Here is a 24,794-nt window from a genome sequence, read left to right on the forward strand (position 1 = left end):
TTCATGTATTTAACGTGTTTATTTGATCTCCCAGACAAACTAAGTGCTCCTCTGCTTTCACTGTAACTCGAATTCATGTAGTAAGATAGTAAATGCACTACAAATATTGTACATGTCAAACGTTTGCAGAGCTCTTTACGTACACTCCCGTCCAAAAACCAGTTGATTACAGCAGAGTGATGTCAACATCAGATAGAACCATCATTCAAATTCAGGGTTTCGGGCTAAATCAAAATAAAAAAAATAAAGGGGGGGGGGGGGGGGGTAGAGAAAGAACAGCTAAGACTTGGAAGGAGAAAATTGACTTTAATATGGGATCACTACCTTTTGGGATGTTTTATACTTGTTTTAGTTGCATTTTTTTTTTCTTTTCAGTGAGAGCAGGTTACACGTGTAAGGAGGGAGTGGGGATGCTCCTTATATGCTGACGAATCTTAGAATATTGTCTGCAGAGCTACTGAGTAAAACTAGAAGGCAATCAAGTAAGGAGCAGCTCTGTAGCTGAGAAACATCAGGAGGTCCACTGTACATGCCCACTCCCCCCCTCCAACCCCCCCGGGGACAACCCTGTTCAACACTGGACTTCAACACACTCACACACAAGTTTTCCTCGATCATCCTACTGGGGCTAGTTACACTTGACCTTTGGATGTGTCCAGTGTACGCGTACACAGAGCTCAGCGGATTGTGTATCTGACGTAGGGCACTTCCACATCTTGGTCTGTCAGGTCGTTGCAGCAAAGCTCAAACACGAGCGCTTTTACGTGTTTCCCCAGCTTCTTTTTGGAAACCTTTGTCACGATCTCCGTCATCCTACAGGAACAACCGTAACGTAGTTGGCATTAGAGCACACAGACTTTTGACAGACTTTGACGGCATACGGTCAACCTGACTAAAGCAAGTCAAACTCAAGACCTTTTAAGATTACATTTCTGGACAATTTTTAAAAAAAAATGACAAATTTTGTCTCTGCAATCAACAAAAAACCCAAAAATCTTTAGCACTACAAATCAGGTGCAAATTTGGATGCGCACTCCGAATTGCGAATTGAAGGGAATTGGTGTAGATATGGGATCACCCTTGACAGAGAGCCAGGTGATAATTTGGGATTAACACACCTTTGCAACACTGCATAGGCATTAGGGAAAGTATTGAAGTTGTACTCGCCCAGCTGTATGTCACCAGTTTCGTTTCTATTTTTATGAGAACATCCGGACACAGCCCTGTGGTGGAGCTTGCCAACCAGAAAGCACTTCCTTTAAAATGACTTCAATCCGATTGGGTGCTTGGTTGATTTATGTACACCTCATCAGACCGCAAATAAATGATCAAGTCACTGACTAATCAATATAATTCCAGAATTAGATCAGTGATGACAGGTTACCAACACTTGAATGGGGTAAAAAAAAAAAAAAAAAAGTCATTTAGTCTAGTGTGTAGTATTAAAAAAAAAAAAAAAAAACAAGCGAGAGATTAGGTGAAATGTTGTTGGGTTCGTCTGTCACACCCATGGAGTTGCTTTGTGAAAAATTTTTTTTTCATAGTCAACAAGAATGTAAATAAGGTATTTTTGGACTACACAACTACAAGATGGGTTGATATAAGAGTAAATAAATAATGAAAAGGTCTTACGGAAGATCCAGTCTCTCCTTGAGCTTAGCAGCATTCATGAAGAAGGAATATAGCATGGACACTCCTTGAGAAAGCATGGTGATCTCCAGTTTGTGCTCGTTCTAATCACCGCGACAACAGAGAGAGAGAGAGCGAGAGATACCATTAACTCGTGTCAGAAATCACAACATAAACAATCAAAACCGAAGTGTAATGGAAAAATCAATGTACCTTAAAGTAGTCCAGAAACTGTCGGAGTGTCATCTCTTCCCCGCTGGGCTGCAACCCTGTGACCTCGAAGCGATCCCACAATGTCCAGTCAATTTCGTAGTACTGCGGAAAAACCAAGAGACGAAAGGTCATTCGCTTGTTTTCATTTCTGATTAAAGTTAAAACGACCACGCGATCACGATTCTCCTCAGCACACACTGGTCCCAGTGTGAGAAGTTTTGAGTTCAACTCACTTACACCAAGACAGACACACTGTCTGCTTAATGCATCGGTATTAGCATGGCTGGATCATCATTGGAGATATGAAGTGTACACTGTGGTGGAGATTGACAGGGAAGACTAAGACATTTTTAAATTCAACAACGATCAGCGCTTCACGCAGAACGCCTCAGTATCTGATCTCTTGGTGCTTGATATTGGTTTGTAAATTTGATAAAAAAAACAAAAATACAACACACGAATGAGTTATTCAGAATTTAGATCAGACATTTGAACTTGTCTTTTAAATCCTTTTTAGAAAATACGAAGACTGATGTCACTAAGATCTTTCACTAGAGATACTGAATACGCCGTAATGCCTCTAACTACTTTGCGGTAGTAGTACACAACAAACGACTTGATTTGACTTGTATAATAATGTCTTTCATAAGTTATTTATATACATTGTATTCCAGTTTTAAATCTTTTGAAGGTTTAAAAAAATAAAGCTGACTTTACTTGTTTACTTTTTTGTGTTGCAATATTTAAATTTTAAACCTAGCCATTAATAGCCATTTTATACCTACAGAAAAGTATAAAGATAAAAGTTTAGACTAAAAAAAAAAGTTGTTGTGATTATGATAGCCCTGGATGGCATATTGTAGCTTTTTGTCTTAAAACAAGCTGCTTGGACTAGCGGCCATAATCCACTTCCTCATTGGCTAATGTCAACGCACTCTGTGTAATCCCGGGCGGTTCTTACCTTGTGTTTAGGAGCCGCAATCGGTTCAGAAAATGCAAAGAAGGGTAGTGCCAAGTTCATGAAACCGTTTTTGTAGGACTCGAGCTTCTTGTGGCCTTGGACGATCTTGAAGAGCTCCAGGCATACAAGGCCCACCACTGCAGATGTGGTGGTGGCAATAGCTGGAATGATCTTGCCGGCAATTAGTTTGCTCTGAATTGAGAGGGGGGGAAAAAAAAAATACATATAAATGTGAAAGGAGAACAAGTGTTTAACTAGGGTGTTGTCCATCTTCACCTGCGTTCATAAATGCACGATGCTGGTACTGACCTTGTGCCGGTCTGCGGGGGGAATGCTGTAGTTCTCTGCTCTCAGGTTGGACGCTGCCACAATGAAGTCCATGTGGAAGTTTGTGTCATCGTCCTGTGTACACAGAAAGTGGGGCAGTGAGGAAACAGAAATGAGGTCAAACAGCTGTTCCTGCTGTGACGTAAAAGAGCAAAGACGACGAGTACCTTCTCGAACTCAATGGGGCAGAGTTTGAAATGGGAGGACTCGTGGGTGGGTAGCTGGGCCTTCAGTTCCTCCAGTCTTGAGTCATCTGCACACATGCAACAGCCAACACATCAACAAGTACATATGTGTAGAAATGAGGACGAAAAAGTCCAGGAAAATAATTGAAACAGCTCATGTAATTGTGTTGCAAATATTTTGAGTATAAAAAAAAACAAAAAAAACTTTGGACTTGAACCGGTAACATTCTGTAATATGCACACTCTAATCAACCCTACTAAGAGTAACCACTACTCTTTTTAAGTTAAGTTACCATCAGGCTTAGTTGCCGGTAAGGGGCCCATATTGTGTATGTAAAGAATTCAGATATGCAAGAAGTTTAGACTAGTGATGCACCGAAATGAAAATTCTCGGCCGAAACCGAAACCCGAAAAAACCAGTGCCTGCTGTGGAAATTTCTACTCATCGTGGTGAAGAATGAAATGGAGACTTCGACGCTAGAACTAGGATGTGGGTTCAAACCAGTTTGTCTGTTGCAGGTCATTGGCCCCCACACCTGAGACACTCTGCAAGGTCCCATATTTGGGTGGGGCCGGAAGGTCTAGACATGATGCGGTTAAATAACAAAAGGACCTGGTCTTGTTGATGGGCTGGGTGGGAGGTGGGGGGGCACTCCAAGGAGCGGAACCTCTAGGCATCACAAAGACATCTGGATTTACAATTCTATGTGTCACAAAAGGGTTTGGAGTCTCTATTTACATCTGTATATCACAAAGGGTTTGGGATTCACATTAGAGGCCGTAAAAAACCCGAAATAAATTATGCCAATTATAGCACATTTCAACAACGCACAATATAAAATAAAATTCAAAATAACGTGTTTAAAAACTTGATGTTTGAAATTTGTGTGTACATTAAATGATAATGTACAGGCCTACTGGAAGATTGTAAAATTAAACATTGCTCTCTCATAAAAAACACAAAGTACATTCAAGTCAACTGCTGGATCAGTTCTCGTGCACACTGCTTCATTCCCGCTTCCAAGTAATGATCTTTAAGAAGTGCAGAGCATCCAAATAGATCTCAGTGACAGACTAAGTATTTGTGGATGTTCTCAGTCATGCAGGTCATCATAACAATCTCAAAAGCAGTTTTAAAAAGTAGGCAACTGGACTCACCTCAAGGAAATTAAAGACGTTTTCACCTCTCATCCAAGAGGCTTCATCAGTTCTACTTTTCTAGTGAGGAGTTTCAGGTATTTATCCTCCCCAAAGGGGTTGGGGGGGTGGAGTAAAGTGGTCATGGTACAACCCCCACCCAGAGGACAGGGAGCGGGAACGATCCACCATAGGTCCACCAAAGACTCACATGACCACTTAACAGTCATATTGTTCTGACCCATGACCAGTTTCTCCCAACCCTCTTTGGGGTGGATAACTACTCCATAAATGTACTTTTCATTGTTTTCCCTCCGTGGTCTGTCTCGACTTCTTAGCTTAGAAGACGCTTTAGTGCTGCGATCAAAGGAATAACATCTGCTACAGAGGCATCAGCTAGTCTCTTTAGTTTGCTTCTCAAATGGGGCAAGAAGAGAGAGAAGGTTTTCTATTAGAACCCACTGGTCTGCGCAAACAGGCGTTGCTTCCTCTCATATTCAAGCATAGCGATCGGGATGTTTGTATTACAGGCGACATGGAGATATTCTTTGCAGATCTTAAAATTTTAGCATTAAACATTTTGTAAATCTCTATCTGTTGGTACTTCTCAGATGTATTGAAATACGTCCACACCGCAGAGAGACGTTGGCACTTTCAGCGGATTTTGCTTGTGTCATCATAACTTCGTGTTTCGGCCGTGTTGTTTTGGGGATTAAAGTCTTTCGGCCGAAACGGAAAAGGCACTTTTGGGTCTTTTTAGGGTTTTTTAGTGGCTGGAAATCCAGTGCATCACTAGTTTAGACCCACCTTTACCCTCCTCAGAACTCAGAGAAAGAGCCCTTTTTCTACCTGTTCAACTAAGAACACCATGGTGACTATAGGTTTTGTACAAGAATTCTGCAAAATAAACTGAGCCCAGTATTTTAGAGATAGAGTTGTGGAGCCTCACTTCCTAGATTCCACAAATTCTCACCCACTGGATTGTTATCATGTCCTCACAGACTATAAAACTTACCAATAGATGAATTACTACTTTGCAGCTCCTGGTCCGAGACGTGGATTTTGACTCCTGAACGAGGGGTGAAGGTTGGCACTTTGACTTCCTGTAATATTTTTAACACGCCAGTGCGATCATTGCTTCCTTGTACGCCGTATGTCTGAGCGAATAGATTGGCAGCAGCCATGATGTAATCGATGTGTAGCTCCTGTAACATAGGTTTTGCCATCATTACAACAGAAAGGACGCAGAAAGCAGCAAGAAAAAAATCAAGACATCTGCAGTGTGATTTGACAGCTGATACTTACATTACTATTACTGAATTCCAGAGGATGAGGACACCGTTTTGGGCCAGACCAGAAAGGAGCTCCAGAACTGGTGAGCTAAAACAACAAAATTGAATGTAAATGTTTTCAAACATATAAATAAGAAGTGCAATGGTAAGAAAATTTACAATAAACAGATGAATGCTTCTTTATTTTTCCACTACAGGAGGTTTCTATGTTCCATGAAAATCCATGGTTCGATTCGTATTGCGGTTTTGGTGGTCACCGTTTTCGGTTCGGTCAAAAACCAATTATGTCTTACCTGACATACTGCATGAATACCATACTTTAAAGGGACAGTCCTCAGAAAGGAAAAGGGACTACCCAACCTTACATCACCAACTGAATGTCGCCGTTTAGAGTTATCAAGTCTGCTGTGTTAGCAACAGCTGATTTAGACGAACAATGGCGACACATTTTCTTGCCACATTCAATTTCCTTTCTCCACTGTAACCGCGGTGCCCATTTGAACAGTATGAATGTATGCACCAATTACTGAATAAATGGCCAACTTGTACAACACATACCAACTATCTAAACCAGGAGTGGGCAAACTTTCTGACTCGTGGTGCTAAAAGTCATGTATAAAGGCTAAAATGCTTTTTATAGGGAAAATATGGGCAATGAAGGGAAAAGGCAGTAGTAGAAATACAATACAAACCAATTATATATTTTGGTCAAGTTTGGTGGGCCGGATTACAAAGCTGAACGGGCCGCTTCTGGCCCCCGGGCCATAGTTTGCTCATGCTTGATCTAAACCATTTTTTTTTAAAGTCAAAGATATACAAGCAAACATCTCTCTGTACCTGATCTGGAGGGAAGTTGTGCAGCAGCTGACGGATGTTGTTGTTGTACTGGCATTGCCAGTGGTTGCGTGCCCAGGTTACACAGTCTTTCCAGCTGTGTGGGTAGTCAGTGACCAGACACTTGTAAACTGCTTCTAGTACTTCTACAGGCTGAGCTCCAGTAAGCTTTAGGGTTCGCTCCATAAACTTGGAATCCCTGAAATGACAGCAATCATTAATTCCTGACCTTAAGTCACCAATTTGACAAATTAACATTGCTGTTTTTACTTGAAATACAATCTCAACAGCACGCATATTTGTGGAGGCCTTAACTTGGTGAGAAGCCGGGCTTACGTCAGACCCACCTCATCGTTTGCAAGGCAGTAAGAAAGTATACGGCTGGCAAGATGACAACTGTCAACTGGTTTGGAGGGACTGGAGACCAATATTGGCCTTCAGTAACTCTCAACATTTTGGGTTATATGTTTACATATTTTTCCTGACATTTTCCCATATTATAATGCCATCATTTTGATTGTTCGCAAAAATTGTGAAACATACATCTATGTAAGAATGTTTCCTGGAGTAATCATTATTAATTCAAATCAAGTCCATTTTATTTGTCTAGCCCAACACATTTGTCTCAAAGGACTTTACAAATCGAAATAAGAATTGAAATCAAATCTTAAAATATCCTCCTATAAAATACATTTAAGATGGGGCATAAAAAAAAAAAAAAAAAGGAGGAGTATATAAGGAGTATATAAAATCGTGCATGCTGCATGGTCACCCTAAAGTATCTTTAAGGTGTTCTGGTGATACGCACAAATTTTATTTTCCTGCACCATGGTGTGGTTGTGTTCATTGAACATCATTCATGTTTTCTATTTCAGGAGTATTGACTTTTATATGACCTTTGTTGAACTAAATTCTCTCACTTGTGGCTGCGATTTATTTATTTATTTTTTCAAAAGCTAGGCTTCAATCAGGATATTTGTGGAAAAAAAAAAAAAAGCTTCCAGCTGTCAAAGGAACTTTAGGTGTTTTACTGCATGATATGGACAGGAGTATAAGGATGAATTATTTTAGGTTTAGCATAAACAAAGTACCGAGAACAAAGAACTGAAATGGGCACAGTTTGTAAGATTATTTCTAATTGAAAACCCTGAATGTCCCAATTATGTAGAAGTATTCTCCAATGTCATAATTATATTTTGATTGTTACTTTATGAAATGGACTTTAATGTGTATGTGCTCCTATTTCTGCAGTCCATTGGATATATGGCCTCATTTTTCTACACGGTTAATTATTCTTGGTAAAGAGAAGTGAAGTCAACTTACGTGAGGTACTGCATTGCATTCTCTGATGGCTGCTTGAATAACCCCTCAAATTCATCACGGGCCCACTGAACAGAGAAATGGTAACAGCAATAAATAAATAAAAAAAAAAACCCATTGTATTAGTCAAGTGTAATCTCAATTTATGATTTACAGACCATTATTTGTAATACTTTTTTTTTTTTTTTTTTTAAATAAAAAGGCCTTTAAATAAACTATTACACTGAGTCATTTGACACCAACATTGACTTAAGTTTTACTTTTCAACCAACATTTTGAACCTTGCTTACACTGGTATTTATCTTTTTGCCCCTGTCCTTATTTTTCATTAGAAGGTTTAACAACTTGATGCACATTGTGTTTGTAGTACTGACCTGCAGTGTGTGCTCAATAGCATTTGGGAAGTTCTTCAGAGTACAGATGGGAATAGATTTCTCTGGTGGGTCTTGGCTGGAGCTGTATGACTCAGTGAGAAAGGGGATCACAACCTGCACGTTGCCTTTGGTTCCAAGGGTTCCGGACTCCAGTAAGGGTTTTCGATAATACACACATCTTCTGTCCATATACATGCCTGTGCGAACAGAAAAGAAAGATGCCAACAGTGGCAGTTTTTTTTTTCTGAGCCCAAATCAGAGTTTAATAAAAGTAAATAACAAATATAAATAAATAAAAGTGCCCCTTACGTGCGTCAACATTATCCAGTGCATTGGCCACACCATTCAGGCTTTCAAAGAAATCGTCGTCATAAACCCTTTCTGTGTCAGGGCCCACTCTGTTTTGATGAGCTGTGATCCTGATAGATGGGTTCATCTGCTTCACTGCAGCAGCTGCCGTGTCACTCTTCATTTTCTGTTATCGAAGCGGGATCAAAAAGAACATCATGTGAAATTCAAACGCAGAGGCAGGTAGCAAGTAGCGGTTAAGAAAGCACTGCCTTTTAAAGACAACCAATACTTTACACCTCACAATATACTTTTCCGGACTATAAGTTTCACTTTTTTTTTCATCCTTTGGTTGGGTTCGTGACCTCTACTCGGGTGTGACTTATATATTGAAATATATAATTTCACATGTTTGTTGTTTTCATACTGACAGCCGCTAGAAAGCGACTTAAACTCCGGTGCGACTTATATGTTTTTTCTTCTTCATTATGCATTTTTTTTGGCTGGTGCGTCATAATAATAAATTGTACTATATTGATCCCACATTTGGGAAATTCTTGCTGTTAACAGGCTGCTCCCAGAAGGTGCCAAGCCTGTGGTTGCTCTGGGAGTCGAACCCAGGACTCTCTGCTTGTTAGGCTTAGAATACAACATGGTATGTTGTTTAAAACAAAAGGCAATAATAATACTAAAAAAAAAAAAAAAGATTTTTAATTTAAAAAAAGCAGTTGTTACTGACTTTATAATTTCTTCTTATGCAAACATCAATATTTGGAAGTACTAACAATATCCACGAAAACGGATTTGTGCTTGGAAGTACTACTATCAAATTACACTGACCGTAACATCAGAGGGTCTGAACAGGAACTGTCTGTTGAGATTGGACTTCTCTATGGTGTCCATGTCTGTCACAATGACTTCGCCGTCTCCAGCCGCAAGTCCAATCATAGCAAAGTTCTTCAGCAACTCGCAGCCAATGGCACCAGCTCCAACCTGAAATATGAAGTATACAGTTCAATTACCACCGAAGCATATTTTTTGAAATCAGTAGCAAAGCCTCTGTGTTTGGTATTACAGCCTCCAGACATTTTCTGTAGTTGATCACGTGTCTATCTAACCATTTCTTCCATACAAAAATGTTTTAACTTTACCAAGTTGGGAGCTAACGTATACATTAGTATACATAAGTTTCAATGTACTTAAAATTGACAGTTGTATGAATAACTTTAAGAAAAATCCACTTTGGTGCAAAAACCCTCTGATCAATGGTGGAAGTCAGTACAAGGCTTTTCTCAATATTATTTATACTTAAGCACAGCTCAAGCTTTAAAGATGGCAGTATTAAGACTTGCCCTTTTTTTTTAAAACCCTCTGATCAATAGTGGAAGTCAGTACAAGGCTTTTCTCAATATTATTTATACTTAAGCACAGCTCAAGCTTTAAAGATGGCAGTATTAAGACTTGCCCTTTTTTTTGACATTATGGCCTTTTAATGGATGGATAGCAATAGACAAAAAAAAAATTAATTTCAAACACTTATTTTCCTTCAACAAGCGACATGCGCCTGCAGCGCTACATATCCACCGCAAGAAACTGTGTTCCATAACTAACTGAGTATTTCATATAGGTAAGAGTTTTGATTCCACTAGTCAGTGTAATGGTTATTGACGCCTCCGTCAAAATAAACACGGTTTCAACAGTGAAACGACATGATTATCTCCTACAGCACTACATAGCCACCGCAAGAAACTGTGTTCCATAACTAACTGAGTATTTCATATAGGTAAGAGTTTTGATTCCACTAGTCAGTGTAATGGTTGTTGACGCCTCCGTCAAAATAAACACAGTTTCAACAGTGGGCTTGCAGCAACATATGATATCAACAACCACAATTACTCACCAGGAAGTAGCACTGTTTAGCAAGTGCATCCTGCAGCTTGGTGCCAAACACAGAGATCTGCCCATCGTACCGGCAGTTCCTCTGGAAGAAGACAGTGGTGGAAGAGATCATTTTCAAGCGATCGAATATAACGATCATTCATATGCACATCTGTTTATTGTGTGATACATCTGTGGAATGTGATAGTGAACACATACAGGAGCGCAATCTTCTTCTGTTAGCATGCTGTCCTCTTCACCCAGACACTCCAGGGCATCAAAGTACATCCACTGCAGTATTGGCATAAATTTTCCTGTGCATGCCTAAAAAAACAAAACAAAAGAAGAAACAAAAAAGTTAAGGCCATGTCACAGAGAGGATATGACTAGTTAAAAAGTTAAAAAAAACCAAGAACATTACATATTAAGCACATAAATTATATCTTGATGTTAGACATTCTGCATCAATAGTCTTTTGATATAATCAAATTTAAGTTCCACTTTAAAAAAAGAAAAATGAAAAGAGAAGATAGAGTTTGTATTTATGTATATTTAGTATCTCTTTAAAAATCTATTAACAAGAATGAGCTGACAATAATGTAGAATGTAAAGAAACTGAAACATCCAAGTATGGAAAATAGTACCAATAAAATATATATTTAGGCTATGAGAGCAAGTGATTTGGAATATTAGGAAAAAAACCCTGAAAGTGGCAATTGACTGGCACAGTCTACAAAATGGGGAAAACAAAGGTAAAGGTCGGGTAAGGTAACAGCTGTTTATATGAATAAGAAGCCGAAACAGATGATCTGCGTTTGATCACAGTCTTTCTATATTGAAGCACATTCAGACGTCACTTGCATTTTCATAAGGTTAATTTGACTTTCTCTGTTTCTTCTGAAAGGAAGTGGTCACAGTGTAAGAGTGGTTAGTTCTCTTGCATTGCAGAATGAAGACGTCTGGTGTGTGTGTGTATGAAAATTCTGTGTTCTCAGCAGTTAAAAAAAAAAACAAACAATCTGACTCAATAATAAATTGAAAACAATACTTCGGTTACTTAGCGGAAGCACAGACTGGAAATGATTTTCATTTAAAAAATAACCAGATTTCCAGCTAAACCCCCCTCCAAAAAAATTATCTTCTACATTTAGACAATAATGGACTGACCTTCATCACTTCTTGTGCAGCAAGACCCCCAATAAAGGCATTGACGGGGGCCAAATCGCCAGCAGCAATATATGACACCTTCTTGATCAGGGCCTCATCCAGCTCCTCTAACTTGGCAGAGCCCAACTGGGCAGAGTTGATTTCCTTAGCCAAGCTCAGGAACTCCTCACCATCAGCCTTTAAAAAGGAGTACATAGTTTATGTCCATGAGTGACATCACACAGCATTGCATGACTATCAAACAAAAGGAAAAATCCGCAAAGTAGTGGCAAGATAGTTATATTTTTATGTATATATTTAACTTTTACGAACTTCCCTCACACTGTTATCAACCCTCCCTTTCCCACACAATTACATGCACAGTAGAAGTGTATAATGGAAGACATACATATTACATAAATTAAATACACGACCATGAAAAACAATGTAAAATACATTCTAATTCTAAATCAAAATTCAATGTACATTCACATTGTGGGGGTACGGTGGAGGAAAGAGAGCACGGGACTGGCGACCCTGGTGCAATTGGAGTAATTAAGCCTCTCCTTATATTAGTAGGAGCCGGGACCAAGGAGAGAGGAGAGTGATCTGAGGAGTGTATACTGGCCAAGACGGACGGACCATATAAAAAAGCCGGGCACAGTGCAGGAGTGCACATTATTGTACAGAAAAATAAAGGGTGTTAACTGTCATCTGTGTCTTCGTTTGGGCTTCGTAACAGAACTCTGAGAAGATGCACAGCATTTAAGAGGCATCGTAGGGCGTTAAATGAGGGTCAACTTTCACCAAAAAAGAACACCAAAGAGAACAAACTTTACAACAACATACTATATTAGTGGGCAGAGCAAAGTCAACAAGGGGCAGACAGACAAGAGGAGACGCTACGATGCATCAGCCAATCAGCTTGAGAAACAAGAGCATGCTCTTATTTATATATATATAAAAAATATAAGAGCATGCTCTTATATTATATATATATATATATATATATAATATATATAGGATGAATAGACTGAAGCACACACACACACACATATATATATATATATATATACACATACATACATATATACACATACATATATACACATATGCAACCATGTCTTATGTATGTTATATTCTGCCTGTAAACTGAAGATGCAGTTCTTTCAGTCTGCACCCGCAGCTTGCGAGCCTCTTTAGTAATATAGTAAATATAGCATCTTTCCAAAATTCATTTTACTGTGGTATTTTTTTCATTGAGCTCACTGTATACAAAGCATGACTATAATTTTTTTGTCATGTTTCCTTTTCCTCTGACAGCCTTGTTTTAGACTGCAGTGGTGGTGGTAGTTATCATACTACTACTACTACTACTACTACTACTGGCCAAGACTCTTGTGCGTGCATACATATTTCAAGGTGCAGGTTTTTTTCATTTACATATTTTCAGAAATCATGGGCTATGATATTGCACAGATGCATGTGATGCAAAACAGAGTCAGAGCCACCATACTCGAGTGTGTAATCGATTTTAGTGCAAAATAGTTAGTTAGCAAAACCAATTTAATAGTAATAGACTAATAGTCTTTATGTTTATTTATAATAATGTAGGCAGACAAGGAACTGCATAGGACTGAAAAACTTGTCAAATATTGTTGTTTGATAAAGATGTGGTTAATCATCCCATTTATCACATCACAAGGATGGAATAATGTTAGGAAGATTTGTGTGTTTACCTCTTTCCATGGAACAGGAAGACGGCTGTGTTTCTTTTGGAAAGCATGAATAGCTTGAAATCCAAGATGCAGCTGCCCCGGACGGTCAAACTTCGCAAAGTCTGTCATAAGGAAATCTGGCTCGGCCATGGAGGAAGAAAGTGATTTCTGCATGATAAAGGCATTGAGGATAATTAGAAACATATTTCTACCAAAGAGAAATGTGATAAAAGCAGCAAGCACAACTTACGAAGGCTATCTTTTTGGGCATCTTGACCTGCGAGACAATTCCTCCTCTCACGTACTCCGTGAATGAACTTGTGTCACAGATGCTGAAGGTGTAGGGACCTGGAAAGGACATCCGTTGTGTTTACTTCATAAATATAATAATAATAATTGAGTCCCTTATTCATCCTACAATGGGAGAAATTTACAGTGCGAGTCTTTGCAACTGACACAGGTTACCATAGGAGGCGCCATCAGGGATTTGCGATTCCTGCGGGAATCAAACCCAGGGGCCTGATCATATCAAAAGTTGCATAAGCACAAAAAAAACTTGCTTACGCTCTTTTCTACGCTCACGTTCAGATGTGTCAAAACTGAAATGAGCGTAGAAATGTGCACCTCAGAGACACACTTATGAATGATTAACTCACAAACGCGTTTGCAGTTATATGAGTGGATGTGAAAGAACGCCACAAGTGTTGTATGAATGATTAACTCATAAACGTGTTTGCAGTTATATGGGTGGATGTGAAAGAACGCCACAAGTGTTGAAGAAAAATTAACAATCACAGCGGTAGTGTTATTAGGAGCGGAAAAGCGAGGATTTACTGTCCATTTCATCAAATGTGCAAATTATATGTGATGTGATCTCTGACCTTTTTTTTCTCCTTTCGCCACTGGTGCACCGACCAATGGCGTTTACGGCCTCACACGTAGACTTTTTTCTTTTCATATTGTAATAGTCATATCGTTATGTTTATGGTTTGAAAGGGTTAATAGTTCCAGGAGTTGGGAGGCGTGGTGACACTGTGTGTGTGTGGGTGTAGCTGGAGGTGCAGTGTGAGAGGGAAGTAAAGGATGAGAGAGAGAGTGAAGCACGTCGGAATTAATATGAGTTGCTGTCAATCGTTCCAAAGAGTACGGAGGTGGGTTCAAGGCAGGTGTCCTAATAACCCCTACACTACAGAACCACAGCTATACCATGGACACACTACACAAGTGACAAAGCTTTTTAAAACCTATTGTGAGGCATCTTACCAAGAACTTTAATTTCCACTGGTTGGCATCCATTAAGTTCTGTCATTCCTTGAACCTCAGTAAATGTAACGAAGTCCCCACTTTCAAAGCCATGACGAGCCTCGTCCAGACATGTCACAACTCCTGAATTGTCCTGGAGAAAAGAAATACGTTGTATTTTTAATATTACCTTCAGTTGAAAGACTTTACAAATGTCTCAGACAGCACTTTTGAACCTACCTTGGTGATCATGGAAATCATGGCAGATAGGGGTTGCTCTCCATTGGTGTCTTGCACCATCATCTCTTCACCAAAGTCACAAAAGAGTTGGCTACAAACCAATAAAAGCAACATTTTCATGAATCCCAGGAAATATATCGACAGTGGCACCGGACTGAAATGGAAATGAAAACGGTTTTCCTAAACCTACCCAAACAGACCACGAGTGTCTGCAATTATAAGCTTGATGCCTTTATTGTGACACATGTCTCCCACTTGCTGCTGCTCTTCCAGAGATGAGTTGGTCAATACAACGACCTGGAAATGGAAAGAGATACATTTAAAAAAATAAATTCTTATTACAACGCAAAGTGGAGAAAACTAAAGCATAGCCTTCTAACAAAAGTTATTTACATGGAATTTTGCGAGATAGTCTTCGGTGAGGGCTCCAGTGTAGGAAGTCACGGGAACATAGTTGTTGAGTTCAGCGAGACGAGGCTGGCTCACTTCTGCCCTGTTCATACCTAGATCCTCCTCTCTAAGATAAAACTGGGGGAAAAAAGGAAATTTACATCAGTAAAGACACTGAACCAATATATTAAAATTCTACTTTTTTTTTTAAATAAAAAAATAAGCTGCTGCCATTCCACCGTCCTGACTACCATCCATCCATCCATGCATCCCACCTGAGAGGAGAGGTCCCTCCATTCCGCAACTCCTTGGTCCTGTACTGTAACACTTCTCACTCCTCCCAAGATAACATTCTTTGCTATTTCCACTCCGAGTCCCCTTGCACCACAGATAAGGACGTTTGAGTTCTGCATGCGCCTCATGGCATCATGACCCAAAACGTAACTTAAGAAAAAAAGAGAAAAAAAAAAATTAGTTCTTCACATTGACAAATATTCTTCAACCATCTTGCCCTAAAAATGTTTTCTGGGGTTAAGGACATACAGTTGTCTGGAGTACAGGCCTTCATCAATCTCAGCATCACTGCCGTTTTTAGCCATGCCCTATGGAAGAACAACAGATGTGACAGTAGTTTTAGTTGAGATGCATACATTTAAAAAAAATACATCAACAGCTTAAGAAAAAAAAGTGTGCAAGATTGTTTACGTTAGCAGGTGTGTGGGACAGATCAGTTGCGAGGGAGTTTGAGGAGCAGTGGGATTCCGTCTTCGTCTCTGTTCCTGACAAGCGACGCTTCTTTGACAGCGGCGAGCTGGACATCTGCCCAAGGAAATATTAGAACAGGTTAAATGTAGGTACAATTTTATATTCTCTCTGTTAACAATGTTCATATTTATTAAACTGTTAAAATTGAATCACATTATAATACACCCCCTTTTTTTTCCCTTCAAGGACATATAATGATATTACAGCAGATGTGTTGGACAAACCTCCAATCCTAGATGAGATTTTAAACAGGATTATAATACACCCCCTTTTTTCCCCCCTTCAAGGACATAGTATGACATGTTATTACAGCAGATGTGTTGGACAAACGTCCAATCCTAGATGAGATTTTAAACAGGAAAATGAAAGAATGATATTAATTATTAACACCTCTGGTATAAACGTTCCTTAGTTTCCCTTCCAAACACTGGTGACGTTTATAAACTAACCACTTCGGCTAACTCCTTAGCAAAATAAATAAATAGCAGAAAACTATATATATTTATCAGAATCTGAAGCATACAAAAAAACACTCAACAACAATTAGATCCAAAGGCACATTCACTTTGATTGAACTGAAATGATCTAGGCGGAACACTTTAGGTGGGGCAGTGCCATGCCTTGCTCCAAGGGGCAGCCAGGCTGCTGGACCTGTTCACCCGGAGCTAGACAGCCCAACCAGCCTGTTCCAATTGTCAAGTACAACAACAAGACCATGAATACTTATTATTACTTTTGTAGCCCCAAACTTGTGCTGAAAATGAGCTTCTGGATCTCTAAATTTAATTTGACAACCTTAAAGAAAAACAAATTGTAAATGCACACAGCTCAGCTACTGCATGTGTAATGTGTATAGCACGATTTTTTTTATATACATAAACATACATACATAAATGTGTATGTTCACATACATACATACCTACACCTATACACACGTATACATAAACCCATATACTGCGTGAAACGCATTCAGACACCGGTAGAGCTATTGCGAGTTCTTTCACACGACCCCCTAACATTCACCGTGGTCACTAAATAAAGCGGCCAGAAATGACAGTAACAACAACAACAAAAAATAGAAACGAGAACAGCTTGTCAGGGTTAGTGGTATAGGAGGAAGAAAATGCCAGTCATTCGTTTGCGTTCAGGCCCTACAGGCCTACGGCTACAAGCTAACAGCTAATTGCTCCTTAAACAAGGTGGGACTGAGAGACAGCGACTGATTTGTCCGAAACACACGCCAATATTTTTCAATTAAGGTTGTCAAGTCGGAAACACATGATAGACGAATCGCAGAAAAGCTTTCTCGCTCCGTCTGTTTTTGTGAACTGAACTTGGTCGATTATCCGTGCCTTTGAGTATAGTTCATCCTTACCAATAACCCTTCTCAGTCCCTTTACAGTATGAATCCGCTCCTTTCCTGATGTGTCTACCGTTAATGTCGGCGATGAGAGAAAAATAAGGGATTAAAACTGTTTTTTTCTACGAGTCACTGAGAACTGGTCTACGATGATGGTTTCGCTTTACCGGAACTGCAGTGCAAGCTATGCGACTGCAGAAAGGGAACAAAACCAAAATGGCAGTTGAGCAGAAAGGGGCGGAACCGCTGTGACGCTGAGGCTATAACAGAGGAGGACTCGTTCAACACGAGGTCCAGTCCTTTTGCTTAGCTAATTGATTCAGATAGTACCCCCCGCCCCTCCAGACGACGACACCAATGCCATTTCATCAACAATTTAAAGCAGACATAAAAATAAAAAAAAAATAGGCACACTGTGCCTATTTGTCAAAATTGTTGTTTTCTCAACTGTTGATTTTTTGGTTTTTGTTTTACATGAAATATGTAGGCCAATACAGGTTTTCCAAAGTTTTTAAAGTGAAAGTGTCATACTACTTGTCACTGTGACACAGCACTGCACGCAACGAAACATGACATTTAACCCGTCACCATGCTGTGCTCAGAGCACCTCAGTGGCAACTTGGCAGCTTGTGGACTCAAACCTGAAACCTTTGAGTCCACAACTTACAACTCAGTAAACTTAAATCTACATACATGGGGGAAGAATAATTATATCATCTTACCACAGTTATACAAGTACAATTATTGTATTTGACCATGTGCAATGCTTTAAATAAAGTTTTTTTTTAAATCAGATGCTTTATACACAATAACATACAACCTAACTCAAATTAAACACAGATCCCATACAGTACATAACTAGATAGCCATTCACACCTGTGTTATTATAAAAGTTCACTTAGACCTATATTAACAGCAGTAATAAGTTGCTGGGTTTGTCTAATTAAGGGCCAACCTTGGCTGCACAATTGTAACGACACGTTTCTCTATGTCTTCTCTCCAAGCATAAATCATCTGTGTCTACGCAGTACACATCCTGGCCATCTTAACATCTCATATGACTCAATCTTTTAAGTCCTGAAAGTAAAACCCCTGACACTGCTAAATAGCATGTTCTGCTTTTCATTTCTATTCCTGTTCATACCCAGATCCTAGCCAGAAATAATGTCATCATAGCAGGTCTCAGTACGGTCTTACACACTTTTCCTTTTAATTTAGCTTCGCTTTCTTTATATATAACACCAAATCTGACACAGTTAGCCAGCCATGCCACCTTGTCTTCACTCTTTCGTGCATATTTTCCATCTTATTTTGGTTGGCTGGCCAAAAGTACCTGAACTCTTTCACCTTGACTACAGACCTTCATTCCTCTCCTCCGCAGTGCCGATTACTTATCCTTAATTTCCCAAAGGGGCCATTCCTCTCCTCTCCTCTGCAGATTACTTATCCTTAATTTCCCAAAGGGATTGATAAAGTTCCACCTATCCATACATCTGTCTGTCTATCTATTAACCTTTTCACTCTTTACCCCACTTCCAATTGATTACAAAGTTAATTGTATGGATGGATTGCTCTTTTCACGTTAAAGACATGAATAAAGACACTGTCAGACATTGTTTTTTGGTTAGTGGCCTAGCTGAAATTAGACAACCACAAGTAATATAAAAGGAATTACACAACATGTTCATAAACCGCCGCTGCTTACGGAGGTTGAAACTTGGAACCTTTAACTAACCATTAAGGGTGATATAAAGATAAAAGTTAAATGTTGCTGTAAACCTGTTGCTGCTAATATTAGGGATGATTCATCAGACTTTTTCAGTCCAGATACCGATACTGATAGCTGGGTTTCGCATTTTGGCAGATCCCTGATATTGCCGTGTTCTCATTGTTGAATTAATAAACTATTTGCCTTACAATCCGACTTGAACATTACTTCTTATATAGAGATGCACTGACGATTAATGGTAAATTATTAAAATACTACGAAAACAAATCTGCACCAGTAACCACTTTGAACAGCAAAATAATTTGATTAATATTTAAATGAACAGGAATCAAACTTTTATAAGCATTCCCAAATAGGCATCAAAATCAAATGCAAAATGAAATAAGCTGAGAATAAAACGTTTCCAATAGTAACTAAATCATATTAATAAAAAACAGTAACGTTATGTTTCTAAATCTATGTGCTCTTTTCGATTCCTATTTTTTCAGTGCTCCATTTAGCCATCAAGCAAATAACGGCACAGGGCTGCACAAAGTTAATATTTGATTTGGTGCAACCTCAGCGTTTATAGCCATGCTTTGGCCAGATACTAAATTAAACTGTGTTTACTTTAACGATGTGACACTCGAGCAACCTTATCCTCCTCATTTTAGGTATTTAAACATCGACATGAGAAGATGAACCATAAGATTTTCTGATGTTACAATACAAGCAAGTAAAAAACAAACACGCAAAATTACACGACAGAGCACTTATTATGCTAATGTTTTCTCCTCTTTTTGATCTTCTGATCCATGGCACTGTCAATAGATGAGGAGTCTACACCACACCAGGTCACTTTTTCTTTTTTTATTAAGTTTAAGTGGTGCTTTGTTTAATGGAAAGCTAAAGTGTAAAAAGAAGAAATACACTATTGGTCTAAAAAATCATAATAAATAAATAATAAATGAATAGCTATTTAACTATGCAATTTTTTTTTACTTTTACTCATTTTATTACTTAACTGATATATTGTCTAATGTTACCACAGTGTCAGTAGGAGAACCTTTTTCCTCCCATACCGAAATATTTTTTCTCTTTTGTCTTGAAATATTCTGCTGTTAACCACAGAGCTGTGTCGTTTATAAAACTGCTTAACCCTTTTATGCAAATTAATTGAAACCCAACCTATAAAACTACTGGTGTTGATTCTCGGTATAGGCAAATACATAAATTAAATTACTTGGACCTAAATCGATTTTTTTAAATTTTATCTGGACGACTCTAGCACAAATTATAATGTAAATTATCACATAACAGACAGTTGAAATAGAACTATTACTTAACTTTTTAAGATGCATTCCAGTTTTAATACATGTTTTGTAGTACTGCTGCAGTTACTTTTAAGGCCTTTGAGGTTCCAGTGAGTTTTACCTAGTACTACTAACATCTCATGAAAAAAAAAAAAAAAGATTTTATATACAATGCTACATGTGATTCAAAACTCGTTATCTGCACGGTTACAGCAATGCTTGGTCCTCTAAAAGCTAGCTTTAAGTGATGCTAGGCCCGTCGTCACATTTGGGTTCGGAGTAAGCATTTTCTTGCAGGGCAAATGTATTTGAGAAGGGGGTGTCTGGCAAATAACAAAGGCTAAAAGGAGTGGGCCGTATATTGCCGTGTACACGTGTTGTGATGATTCCCGTTACAATCTCGGCTCCTAAATAAGAAGAATTTGGAGTTCCAGTTTTCTACAGTTTCACTGCGAGTGAAACGCACGCCTGAAGCTCTACGTTGATATCACATTCTGCACAGAAAGCAAACGCTCGAGTATAAAGTAACATGTGCAAACGCTATCGTAAATGTATCAGTTAAATTGGTGGCCGGTGGCTCGCTTAGCCCAAAACGCGTACTGGAAATAATTTGCACAGCCAGTTGCAATTAAATTTTAACAGGAAAATCAAACAAAGCAAATGACGTCGTTGTTTTAACGAGGTTTGCGTTCAGCGTCAAGGTATTGTAGCCACTCAAACAACCTTTTTTTTTTTCTTTTTTCTCATCCATCTCTTGCCACTGATAGCTCATTCGCTAACATTAGCCAAGTAGCCGCTAACCATCAACAAAATGAAGGGAACTCACACATGTGTGCTAAAAAGAACTTACCACATCCGATATTGCTTGACCTGGGGTGTAGTATTAAAAAAAAAACTTGTATTCAGAATTACACTGAACGGATGAAAATGACGCGAAGAAACAAGTACACAGCCACAATGGCGAGCTGAGTGAGTGCTTTTCCCCCCACTGGACGGCTGGCGAACCCGGCTCATCCACGGACGCCTACTCCTCGCACTATTTCAGTTCAAAGCTTCAAAGCCGCTCAAAGCAAAGCGGAGAAGAGCGGCGCAGCAACATGTGCACATTTACAGACGCTACCATCCCGGTCCTAAGGCCCGAGCAACTTCTTACTTACGTCATAATATATACCTTTCAACAAAAAAATATACAAAAGTTATGCACATTATTTAAAGGATACATATCTGCTCGTTTACAAGCATGAACAAACAGGATAGGACCGATGGAAACAAACTTTTCTTTTCAATCTTTGAATAAAGCAAAACACGTTTTAATAATAAATAAACCAGCAAGGTCATTTTATCGATTTGAAAAACCCAGAGCATAAAAATTAAACTTTGATCTTTTTTTATAGACCTAATGCAAATGACAAAAAAATAACAAGCATCACACACAAACCCTCAATTTAAGGGTCTATATTTTGTTTGAATATGTCCATATGATAAATATATAATATATGACATACATTAACACGATTAAATGTCACTTTCTCAGCACACAAACTGCATAACATACTCTATATATACAGATAGATTTTATGTAAATACATGTAGTTGTGTAGCATAGTATGAATACATTCTTACAGTATATGGTCACTACTACACACTATAGAATTATATATATATATATTTTATTATTGTTACTGTTCATGATTTACCAGCACTCCCTTGGTTTATACTGCATATAATCAATAAAAACAGTAGTACTACACCAATTAAAGATTTAAAAAGAAATATCTATGTATATTTATATATATATATATATGTCATAATATATATGACTGATGCTTCCCAGTTATAAAACCAAATAAAATATGAGTCTTTTCCACTTCAACACCCCTGGCCAGTGGGGGCGCTGTCCTGTTTTGCTGTTTTTTTTTTTTTTTACTATGTACACCTTATTCAGTACTAGTATTGTGCTTTTTGATGTTTTATCGATAAAAAAATGCTGTTGCATTATATCAGGGTGGTTTTAGTATTTAAAACAAATATTTTTAAGTTTGTTAAAAATTATCTATACTCAATGGTTTTTTTTTTTGCTACACTGCAACACTGCAGTCTTCGAGTGAAATGCAGTAGTGGTGTAAAAGCTCCACTCACTTTCTGTTCATTTCACAGTGTTAACGTTGCAGGATTTTTTATTATTATTATTGAATTGAATTTATATTTAGTTTTATTAATATGTTATGATGACAATATGTTAGGATGATATTCTTTTTGTTTAACACAGACTGCACTTCATGGTATTGTCTATTTATTAAAAACCCAAATCATGACCATGACTGATATCATTACTTAAGCAAGTACAAAAAAAAAGTGTATTTGTATCAATTTGTAAAAAATGGGACAACTCTAATATTGAGGGCAAATGAATAAATGTAACTCATTTTTTCTAAATTATGGGCAAAGTTTGGCAAATGACTTAATACAACCAAAAAAAAAGAAAAATTCAGGGGTGTCAAACATATGGCCCACAGGCCAAAACCGGCCCACGTGGGGTTTCAATCTGGCCCGTTTGATGAATCTTGATAAAAAAAAAAACTCAAACACTTCATGTTCAGGAAATGCTCTGTAAAATTATATATAATTTAATTGGAAGATGTATCTACTTGACATCTAATCACCATAATGAGTTTGACACATAGTTGCAGTTGGTCTGAACGCTTGAATCCCTGCTGTCTGTTTGATGTTATCTTGGATTTCAGAGTACGACACCTGATCTCTGCTCTCGGTGAGGTGAGTAGGGGGCAGTCATGGAAAGGAGTCTAGGCAGAAAGGGCATTGTAATACTCTCACATTTTTTTCTTTTCCTGTCATATCCCCTTATCTTTTCTCTTTCTTTCTCGCTCTATTTCTCTCTCCTGCTTTCTTCTCATATGTCAAAGCAGGGACTTAAATTATCACCAGTGCCTCAAGAAATGTATTTTGAAATATAAGTTTCATTACATACTTTTAAATGATGAAACGTCTGACCTCAAAGCAATACAAGTATTTTTTTTTGGAATTGTATGATATCATCATTCTTCTGAGTAGGCCAACTATCCAACAAACTGGGAGTTACTTCGTTTTTCCACTGATCTTAACCTCAGGTCTCAGCCTTCCTTCTACTCCCTTTCCTGTATGACTAATCAACTTTAAGCTTCTCTAGTTACCTTTGTGAAAAATCGGTACCAGTACAGTCTTTTTTCATTCATTAGGGCATTCGACCTACTGCATTCCTCTCTTTCCCATCATATATATATATATATATACCAAGAACCTCTGTTCCCTGGAGGTTGTAACAAACGTCACTTTTTAACCGAACCGCGAAACACTGCGTTTCGTTCTTGTCTTTCTTCTGTAGTTTCCACTTGTTCATGGTCTAACTCTGGCTCAAACCTATATGGTTGGATGGTAATTTGGTGTTAAAGGCATTCCTGTGGTTCACCTTACCCCCATGGCATACGATACCTTACCACCAGATATTGTGCAAAATATAGAATATCCCACCAGAGCTAGTGAATACACATCTATAAAAGTGAAATATTTTTTTAAATGAAATGAGTGCAGTCGGAGAGATTTAAGATGAACCAATTTAGGGGTGGGTCTGATAAAATCCAAATAGCAGCTAGGCTGTCAAGGGAGAATGAGGATTGAGAGCAGACCAGACTCAACGGCAGTGAGGAAGTTAATGGAGATTTTAGAACTACGGAATGGTAATTGAAACCATTTGCATATGGGTGTTCTTGGGTGGGCATGATGAGTTGATTATATATATGTTGCACATTTACAATGACTTCCAACGATTTTTGGCAGGATAATTCAGCGTGGCGGGTGTGTAAGATCACTCAGAGACACCTTAAAAGTCAGAAACTGTTACTACGTATTGTTAAACCATCATGCAAAAAAAAAAGAAAAAAAAAAAAGTGATGTTTATCGAAGTACAGGAGAATAAGATCACGAGGAGGTGTAAATTATGAGCTCGTGATGTTCGTTTGGTCAAACTGGAAAGAAATGAAAATGGTAGGCTCTAGGACCTGACGTGTCCTGACATAGAAGGGAGGGAACAGCTTTTAAAGTAGTCTTTGGAACGGTCCATTTCCCAAAGCCTGAGCAGGGATTCCCAGACTCACAATATTAAAAGCAGGAGCGGGACTTTAAATTTTGGGACTATTTTTCCACCAGCAGAGGAGGAATTTATAACGGATATATCATTAGACATTTTTTTTCTTTCAGTGGGCGGGAAAAAAAAAAAAAAGGAGGTGAGTCCTTTTAAACCTTTTATGTAAACCTTGTTTCAAAGTGGGTGTAAGAAAGTAGAAGGAAATAGATAAAGTGAGAGTAACATATATATGCATATATAGGCAACCGCAGACACCGAATTAAGGATACGCCTAAGCAGAGCTAGCCTAGCATTGTATATGTATTTAAAAATGAGTGGGTGGGCTGTTCTCCG

General features: G+C 38.5%; 1 protein-coding gene and 1 non-coding gene across 3 annotated transcripts; both read right to left on the reverse strand.

Annotated features, from left to right (window-relative positions):
* On the reverse strand, window positions 1-21,436 carry uba1 (ubiquitin-like modifier activating enzyme 1). Of its 2 annotated transcripts, none has more exons than XM_008317930.3 (26): window positions 21,171-21,436; window positions 15,880-15,993; window positions 15,718-15,776; window positions 15,450-15,618; window positions 15,178-15,312; window positions 14,975-15,081; window positions 14,785-14,875; window positions 14,566-14,698; window positions 13,553-13,650; window positions 13,324-13,470; window positions 11,606-11,782; window positions 10,658-10,762; window positions 10,461-10,541; window positions 9,401-9,553; window positions 8,582-8,747; window positions 8,273-8,469; window positions 7,902-7,966; window positions 6,582-6,777; window positions 5,758-5,832; window positions 5,468-5,657; window positions 3,298-3,383; window positions 3,113-3,205; window positions 2,804-2,995; window positions 1,843-1,944; window positions 1,633-1,733; window positions 1-813 (listed from the first exon to the last, which is right to left on the reverse strand). In XM_008317930.3, exons 2-26 carry the CDS (start codon window positions 15,991-15,993, stop codon window positions 678-680), a joined length of 3,168 nt encoding a protein of 1,055 aa, XP_008316152.1. In that variant the 5' UTR covers window positions 21,171-21,436; the 3' UTR covers window positions 1-677. The 2 variants fall into 2 exon arrangements, with proteins under 2 accessions (XP_008316152.1, XP_008316151.1); XM_008317929.3 differs by lacking the exon at window positions 21,171-21,436 and adding an exon at window positions 17,315-17,515.
* LOC112487672 (small nucleolar RNA U6-53/MBII-28) lies at window positions 2,025-2,142 on the reverse strand. Its single transcript, XR_003050991.1, has one exon. It is a non-coding gene; the product is annotated as a small nucleolar RNA U6-53/MBII-28 (small nucleolar RNA).
* Window positions 21,437-24,794: the final 3,358 nt, after the last annotated feature.

Source organism: Cynoglossus semilaevis, chromosome 10 (genome assembly GCF_000523025.1).
Source record: "Cynoglossus semilaevis isolate Cse_v1.0 chromosome 10, Cse_v1.0, whole genome shotgun sequence".
Taxonomy (NCBI): domain Eukaryota; kingdom Metazoa; phylum Chordata; class Actinopteri; order Pleuronectiformes; family Cynoglossidae; genus Cynoglossus; species Cynoglossus semilaevis.